Source organism: Echinops telfairi, unplaced genomic scaffold (genome assembly GCF_000313985.2).
Source record: "Echinops telfairi isolate 266 unplaced genomic scaffold, ASM31398v2 ScPeMD7_655;HRSCAF=1070, whole genome shotgun sequence".
Classification (NCBI taxonomy): Eukaryota; Metazoa; Chordata; class Mammalia; order Afrosoricida; family Tenrecidae; genus Echinops; species Echinops telfairi.
Window position 1 is genome coordinate 14,783,188 of NW_022104553.1, and position 9,301 is coordinate 14,792,488.

The 9,301-nt window shown below is 41.4% G+C and overlaps 1 protein-coding gene across 1 annotated transcript in view; it reads right to left on the bottom strand.

Moving 5' to 3' along the window:
* Nucleotides 1-479: 479 nt before the first annotated feature.
* LOC105979786 (histone-lysine N-methyltransferase PRDM9) overlaps nucleotides 480-9,301 on the bottom strand; it is a 25,163-nt gene continuing 16,341 nt past the window's right edge. Inside the window, exon 2 of the mRNA XM_045292323.1 lies at nucleotides 480-2,377. Within this exon, the coding sequence (XP_045148258.1) occupies nucleotides 693-2,377 (1,685 nt within the window). The 3' untranslated portion in view covers nucleotides 480-692. The remainder of the gene's footprint in view (nucleotides 2,378-9,301) is intronic.

Consider the following 9,301-nt stretch of genomic DNA (forward strand, 5'->3'; position numbering starts at 1 on the left):
ACAGAAAGCTGAAAACCCTCACACTTAGCCTCCCACAGCCCAAGAGGACTGGAAACCCATTTTAGGAGTGGTCCATATGGCCCTGTCACAAAGAGAGCCTTACAGAGGGACTGGGAGATACTTTAGGGGCTGATGACGTGGGCTGGGGAGGGCCAAATGTTCATAGGCTCTGAGGAGAGGGCAGGTGGAGCACAGTCAAGGGAATAGACTTAGTTTGGTATGTTGGGGTATGTGTGGTTCAGGAATCTGGGAGGACACTGAATGCAGAAAACTGGAGAGCTATATTTCCAGATGGTTCAGAAGGAAGTGGCCATTAGAAAAGAAAGCCGTACCTCCCAGGAGATCAAAGAGCTCTCTTCTCCTACTGACAGTCCCAACCTCAGTTCTTGGACCCAGATTAGATTCTCAAATTTAACTAGTCTCTACATTTCACCTTTTCAGGGGCTGAAGTGCTGTGGGAATGTGATCCGGGCTACAGGTCTGTATGATGGCAACATTTATTATAACAAAACACCAAGGGAGAAGATTGGTTGGGAAGGAAAACTACAGTCAACAACACCCTGACCACATCGGGGACCCTCATGCTTTATTACATTCTCTTTTGACACCCACCCAAAATGGATCTGTTTACTCAGCAGTCTGCCCTCTACACTCTGGGGAGTAAGGAATCAGTAAACTTGTTCTACAGCCCTTCAGAGCTGGGGAAGAGGAGAGTTTGGACTGCATTTCTTTCTCCTGTGTCTAATCAGGTTTGACATATCACCAAAGCCTTGCCCACACTCCTTGCAGACATAGGGCTTCTCTCCTGAGTGTGTCCTGTAGTGCTTCATGAGGTCTGATTTCTGGCTAAAGCCTCTCCCACACTCACTACAGACATAGGGCTTATCCCCAGAGTGTGTTCTTTGGTGTCTAATGATGTCTGACTTCTGACTAAAGCCTCGTTCACACTCAGTACAGATATAGGGCTTCTCCCCAGAGTGTGTCCTCTGATGCTTCATGAGGTCGGACTTCTGGTTAAAGCCTCGTTCACATTCACTGCACACATAAGGCTTCACCCCTGAGTGTGTCCTCTGGTGTGTGATGAGGTCCGACTTCTGGCTGAAGCCTTTCCCACACTCCCTGCAGATATAAGGCTTCTCCCCTGAGTGTGTCTTCTGGTGTCTGATGAGGTGTGACTTCTGGATAAAGCCTCGCCCACACTCACTGCAGACATAGGGCTTTTCCCCTGAGTGTGTCCTCTCATGTTTAATAAGGTCTGACTTCTGGCTGAAACCTTTCCCACACTCCCTGCAGACATAGGGCTTCTCCCTTGAGTGTGTCCTCTGGTGTGTAATGAGGTGTGACTTCCGACTAAAGCCTCGCCCACAATCCCAGCACACATAGGGTTTCTCCCCTGAGTGTGTCCTCTGGTGTGTGATGAGGTCTGACTTCTGACTGAAACCTTTCCCACACGCACTGCAAACATAAGGCTTCTCTCCTGAGTGTGTCCTTTGGTGTTTAATGAGATCCGATTTCTGGCTGAAGCCTTTCCCACACTCCCTGCAGATATAGGGCTTCTCCCCTGAGTGTGTTCTCTCATGTTTAATGAGATCTGACTTCTGGCTGAAGCCTCGCCCACACTCCCTGCAGACATAGGGCTTCTCTCCTGAGTGTGTCCTGTGGTGTGTGATGAGAACTGACTTCTGGCTGAAGCCTTGCCCACATTCCCTACAGACATAGGGCTTCTCCCCTGAATGTGTCCTCTGGTGTTTTATGAGGTGTGACTTCCGGCTAAAGCCTCGATCACACTCCCTGCAGATATAGGGCTTCTCCCCAGTATGTATCCTCTGGTGTCTGATGAGGACTGACTTCTGGCTAAAGCCTTGCCCACACTCACTACAGACATAGGGCTTCTCCCCTGTGTGTATCCTCTGATGTGTGATGAGGCTGGACTTAACACTAAAGCCATGTCCACACTCTCTACACCTGACTTTTGCAATTCTTGATATTCCTATACCCAAGAATAAATTTCTTGTGTCTTCAGCATTCACTCCCTGACCTGGGTTGAGATCTGCTTCCCTTATTCTATTAGTCTCCCCAGAGCTCCTCGTTTGTCCTTTGGGTGAGTTATAGGTGGTCTTTGACATTTTCCCCAGCCTTGTCCTTTCAAGCATGGGTTTTGACCCATCTCCTGTCTCTAGACCTTCTGCTCGCTCATTCCGAATGTGATGCTCAAAATGGTGCAGCTTCTGCCCCCTTGGATGGAAGTCTTCTGCTTGGAGGTGTTTTTCTGCAGGTGTTCCTGGTAAGGACTGAAAGGGGTGGCTGTGCTTCAGTTGTTGACTGGACAAGGCAAGAGGACAGGAGGGACATGGATTAACCTCTGGCTTTGGTTCTCCTGAAAGAGAAAGTTTTCACTCAGAATTGGTGTAAGGCTGATGGGTAATCTGCATTGTCCCCATAATCATTCATAGTTTACTCACAACACTGGATCTGTCTTTACAAAGTTCTCCTTTACAGGCCTACATTTCACTTCAGTTTTATTCACAGCATCTTCTCAACAATTGGAAATCAAAACCATCGTCTTTCCCTACATTTCAGCCAGACTAGGGGTATTCAAGTAGTAATTGGAGGGAGTGTTCTTGACATAGCTGAAACTGCAATGGCCTTTTCCACAGTCCACAGGCATCTTTTAAGTTCTGTCACTACTTGGACATGGTATTAGCAGCTTATTGTTTCTCCTGAGAGATGCTGCTCAAGATGACTTAGGTAGAAACCTCTCTAGTGACCATTTCTACTAGAAGAAAGATTAATTGAATCCAGCCCTCAGTCTGGAGGTTCGCACATGGAAAGGCAACGTGTAGCAATGGTTAGAGAGAGTGTGTGGTAATAAAGACATGTTTAATCGAGGATTACTCTGTGAACAAGACACAGCTGGTTGAGGCCCACCAACTAAAGGGTACTGGGTCCTGCTGACTGTGTCTCTTAACTTTCCAAAATTTTAAAAATGAAAACATGTATTTTCTTATATTGCACTCCTGTTCACAATTGGGTTATTTCACTCAGTCTTCACCAGGTGAAATATAATAGGAAGTTCTGTTTCAAATGACACCTCGTTCAGACTTCTTACACCCTCTCAATGTACACATCTGTCCATCATATCTCACATCAACATGTAAGTAGCTCCCAAGTGGATTCAATTTCAAAGATCAGCCAACACATCATCTTAGCACAGAGATTATGTCATCCCCCAGCTGGAAATCCCCAGTGTAATCCAACAGTCAGAATAAACCCCAATTTTGGAACATGAGTCTCAGGACCTGCTTTTCCCTGCTTCTGTTTGTCTGACTGATTATGATCCTCTGCTCCCTCATTCACAGGGTTCACCTGGTCATTCCTCAAACACTGTATTTCCTGCCACAGATGGTTGCATATATTGCTCTCTCCAATTGGGTCCTCTGCCTATTTGCATATCTCACCTCACTTCATGAGGAATCTGAACCAGGTCTCCTTGACTGCTCTGGAACACACACCCTCCCTCTCACTCTGCCCTTCCCCTGGGGATTGAGTTTCTTCACAGCACTAATCAATGCCTGGTATGATAGATGTGCATATTCATTATCTGGTGTGAAACATGTGGATTCACATTCATGGTATAACACGTTTACATGCTCATGACTGGTGTGAAACATGTGCATGATTGGCATGATACTTACATGTGCATGATCACCAAGAGAAAAATCCCCTCAAAGCTTTTTTTTCCCTTTTCTGTTTGCCCTTTTATTTTTTTCCCCTCTAATCAATAGCACCCCCATGTCCTTTTTTCTCCTTCTCAAACTCCCAGTTTTCTTTAGTCTTTCTTCCAAATGACCTTTTTTCACTTTTCACTTTTCTTTCTCTATTTCCCCTTCCTTTCTCTCTCTTTTTAAAAGATATTCTCTACTTTCTTCCTTCTCATTCCCTTCATTTCATGGTTTCTATTAGTCCTTTCTAGCATCACTTGACATAGTAAACTACCCTCACATGACTTGGTAGCCCACACAATATGGTCAGCTGCACCATGATGCTGCAGAAACAGCAGACAATTGCAGTCCAGACACAACAACCAAAGACAAGACATAAAGATAGAACCACAGAAAAGAGGCACAAACAACTGAACAAAACAGATCCAAAGGAGTATTCTGTAGAAAAATCCCTGGAATTAATTAATAGAACTCAAAGGAGTAATATTCAGGTACTTTAAATAGATAAAGGAAATGATTACGAGAATAACAGAAAGACTAGAAAGTCTACACCAATTAGAATTCAAGAAGATAAATAATAAAATAGCAGAATTAGACAACACTATAAAAGATAAACATAATAGAATCAAAGAAATGGAAAGATAACTTAGTGAAATTTAAGACAATTCTCCTGACTAAATCCAACAAGAGAAATGGTCATCCAAAAGAGCAAAGGAATCTGAGGAAAACTTGAAAATTATGTGGGACCTTATCGAGATGAACAACCTACTTCTCATTGGCACTCAGTAGCAGGAAAAAACAAACCAAAAAAAAATTTGACAGGAAAAATAGTACAAAAAATTATGGGGGAAACTTCCCTTGTTGTTGTCAGGTATCTTTGAGTTGGTTCTGACTTATAGCAATCCTACATTCAACAACAAAACACCCCCAGTCCTGCACCATTCTCACAATTGTTCTTGTTTGAGCTCATTGTTGTAGCCACTGTCCATCAATACATCTTGTTGAGAGTCTTCTCTTTTTTCTCTGCTCCCCCACTTTACCAAGCATGATATCTTTCTGTAAGTACTGGTCTTTCCTGATCACATGTCCAAAGCACGTGAGACAAGTTCTCATTATCGTTGCCTATAAGGAGCATTCTGGCTGTACTTCTTCCATGACAGATCTGTTTGTTCTTTTGGCACTCCATGGTGCTTTCAATATTCTTTGCCAACACTGTAGTCCAAATGCATTGATTTTTCTTCTGTCTTCTATATTATATGTCCAACCTTCACATGCATATGAGATGATTGAAAATACCATCGCTTGGATCAGGAGCACATATTAGTCCTCAAAGTAAAACTCTTGCCTTTCAACACTTTAAAGAGGTCTTCTGCAGCAGATTTGCCCAAGGCAATGTGTCATTTGACTCTTGACTGGTACTTCCATGAGTACTGATTATAGATCCAAGTAAGATGAAATCCTTGATAACAAATCTTTTCCCCATTTATAATGATGTTATCTATTGGTCAAGTTGTTAGAATTTTGGTTTTCTTTATATTGAATTATAATCCATACTGAAGGCTGCAATCCTTGATCTTCATCAGCAAGTCCTTCAAATCCTCTTCAATTTCAGCAAGCAAGATTGTGTCATCTGCATATTTCAGGTTGTTGATAAACCTTCCTTCAATTCTGATATCATATTGTCATCTAATCCAGTTTCTCTGATTATTTGATCAGTACAGTGAACCCTCGCCACTTCGCACTTCGACTTCCGCGGCTTCACTCTATGGCGGTTTTTGCGTAACAGCGCATGCTCTGTCATTACTGCCACTGATTGGCTCATACTGTACATGCTGGATGCCATAAATAATATAATAAATAATAAATGATAATTGTAACGTCCAAAATGTTTTACTGTATTTTCCCTTTTTCGTTTAATAAATTGGGTAATAAGAGTGTAATGGTGACTAAAGGGTGTTTTTTCATGTCCTCTATGCTCTAACTACGAAAATATTTGATTTACAAATAAGGAATCCTACTTCGCGGAATTTCATTTATCACGGTAGGGTCTAGAACCAATTAACCGCGATAAACGAGGGTTCACTGCATACATATTCAATCTGTCTTTTTCCCATTTCTTAAATCTCTTATTATTTTGTTATTGAGCAGTTGCAGAGTTCAGTATATTTTGGCCATTAGACCCTTGTCCAATGTGTCGTTGGTAATCTCCCACCGGGGAGAGCCTCAACTTTATTGCTAACCAAGGATTATATCTCATTAGGGGGACATGATTACAGGTAACCACATGTCACAGGAAGGTGCACTGCAATAGGCATACATATTGTAGGAAGGGGATGTATGATAGGCATATAAGCATGACAGGAAGACGATGAACTAGGGGTGTGCCCATAGGAATGGGAGGGTCTAGGGGTATGCATGTAACAAGATGGGTGGACCCTAGATTCATGATGGCAGCCTAACCTTGGTCATCCTTGGGTGGGTTTGACCTTTCTGGTATCTCCTACAAGGAAACAGGCAACTACTATCCTTATCAGAAGGGAGTGGGCCCTATTTGTTGTGGGATAAACAGTGGTGTCTGCTTGCTCTAGATGGCTACTCCTGATGACCTCCAAATGTATAGTCATTCGCACGAGCAGCTAAGTCTGGGATGTATTTGGGGGAAACAACTTGGGAGAAATCCTTCTGTTTCCCATACACCTGCAATCTGCAGGCTCTCATTTTACTCTCCTGATGGTCTTTTAATGTGCATAAGTGATTTAATTTCATCATCTGTCTTGTCTTCTTGAGTTCATTTTTGAGCATGGGGAGATATATGGGTCTTGTTTCATTCTTCTACATATGCATCTGGAAATCTAGTGTGTCCAACACCATTTGTTGAAGAGGCTGTCTTTGTCCCATTGGCTATTTCTAGGTCCTTTGTCAAAGATTAGTTGCGTGTAGGCTGATGCATTTGTGCCTGGGTTTTCTGTTCTGATCCATTGATTTAAACATATGATCAGTTCTTTTCTCCTCTTTTATGGTGTTAGGGAATGCAGAAGTTGGAAACAGAGACAGTAAAATATGAAAAATATGGTCATGGTGATAGAAACAAAGCTGGAGTTCACATGCTAAAATTTTGCCAATAAATTGTTCATAGCATATACCTTTTTTCAACAACACAGTAGATGACTGTACATACAGAGTTCTCCAGATGAAAACACAGATATCAAGTTGACTACATCTGTGGAAATAAAACAGTAGAGAATTTCAATATAAGCAACTAAAACGGGGCTAGGGGCCAACTGTGGGACAGACCATCAATTGCTCATATTGAAGTTGAAGAAAATTAAAACAAGTTCACGAAAGTCAAAATACAACCTTGAGTATATCTCACTTGAATGTTGAGAACATCTCAACAGATGTGATGCATTTAACACTTAAGGACAGAAAACCTGATGAGCTGTGGGATGACATCAAGATTGTACATGAAGAAAAGAATAGGAAAAAAAGAAAAGATCAAGGTGGATGTCAAAAGAGACTCTGAAACTTGCTTTTACTTGTGGGGTAGCTAAGGCAAATGGAAGAAATGATGAAGTTTGTGGGAGAAACCAGCCCCTCACAGCTACCATGGGTCCGCTAGGTGCAACTGTACGATTAAAATATATAAAGATTATAGTTAAATCATAAAGAATAAGAGGAGAGAAAGTAAAATGGGGGGAAAGACAGGAAGACAGTTCAAAAATGAAGTACAAATGGCTAACAAGCACACACACACACAAAAGGCCCGTGATCATTAGCCGTCAGGGAGATGCAAATTAACACCACAATGAAATACCACTTTACACCCATATTGCTAGCCTAATTAACACACACAAACAATTAATGAAGCAGAGCATGTGGAGAGATCAGAATTCATATACACTGTTGGTGGCCATGTAAATACATATAACCACTATAGAAAATGACATGACAACACTTAAAGCTACTAGAAATAGAAATCTCATACTACCCAGCAATAACATTAGGCACATACCTCAAAGAAGTAAGAGACACAACACAAATGGGTGTATGCTTCCCCATGTGTAGGGCAGCGCAGCTTACAATAGCAAGAAACTGAAAGCAGCCCAAATGCCCAAGAGTGGAAGAATGGGTAAATAGAATACTACGCATCTCTAAAGAAACAACACATGACCTTGAAACTTTTATGCTGAGTCAAGTTAGTCAATCCCAAAGGACAAATATTGTATGAGTCCACTACTATAAGAAGAAACACCATTTAAACAAATCTTTGAGACTAATTCCCAAAGGGGTTAAATGCCTCATATCGACAGTATCTTAAATTCTATGATATTGGGTAAATTATTGATGTTATCAATGCAATAGTCATACCCCAGGGGGATGACTGACAATTTTTTTATTTTCTGTTTCTTTTGTTTGGGGGTTTTGTTGTTGCTTGTTTTTGTTTTGTTGTTATTGTTGGTTTTTGCTTTTGTCCTAATATAACTGCCAGAGTCATTCATAACCAGAGTCATAACCAGATTCATTCATAACCAGTAAACCAGTGTTGTTCATAACCCCTGGATAAGCAGATGGATCTGGGCTCCTACTTAATTCTAGCCCCAATCCAAAAACAGTTCGTTCATATAACATAGCCCTGCTTGATGGCTCGCCTTCATGAAGAGCTCACTGAAGATAAGGATGCTACAGCAAAGTGTGGTGAAGAAAGCAGATGGTGCCCAGCTACCAAATTGAATAGTGTTGGGGGTCGTAAAGGCTTGTATTCAAACAATCAGCCATCTAAATGAAGTGTCAACTAAGTCCACATCAAAGAAGCAAACCAGCCTGTGTGATCCAAAGATAACGATAACAAAATCCAAATACGTTGACGGGTAAAGTATCAGACCTGAAATTGTAAACACCCAATCTATAGAAGGAGGTCAATGGGAGCCCATATTTGCAGAGTATCTAGGCAGATTAAGGCTCTGGCAGATCCCTTCTAGTTACCAATGAGAGACTCGAACAGCTTTATATCAGACAGTGATTATTGTAACAATTATTGTGGGTAGAACCATGGTATAATATACTTGGTCAGTTGACCGCCCTCTTGACCCAACCTGTATTTTCTCTGGGCTCAAATATTTCTTGCTTGTTCACAACAGAAATTTCTTCTATTTCTTCTCTGGCTTTTTAAATCGTATTGGTGGTCTTTTCTTTCTTACACTTTATTTTTATCTTTTAATTATTATTATTATTATTATTTTCTTCTTTCTATTTCATTTTGGTTTTTGTTTCTCCTGGGTTCCCCAGTTTGTGAAGCACAGAAGGAAAGGATGCATAGAGACAATAATTGATAAAATGGTTTATCGGGAATGTGGTGGGGGAAGGATTAGGGAATTTTGGGAACAAACAATGCAGGAAAAGGGGCAGGGAGCATTAGAACTGATTGTGATGCTGTATATACAACTCTTTGGGGAAGCGATTTAACTATGGAAATGTATGATATGTGAATAGCATGTCAAGAAAATTACTTTTAAAAAAAGAAATCATTGGAAAGGGGAAACCGATTACAAGGATCTACATATGGCCTCCTCCCTGGGGGA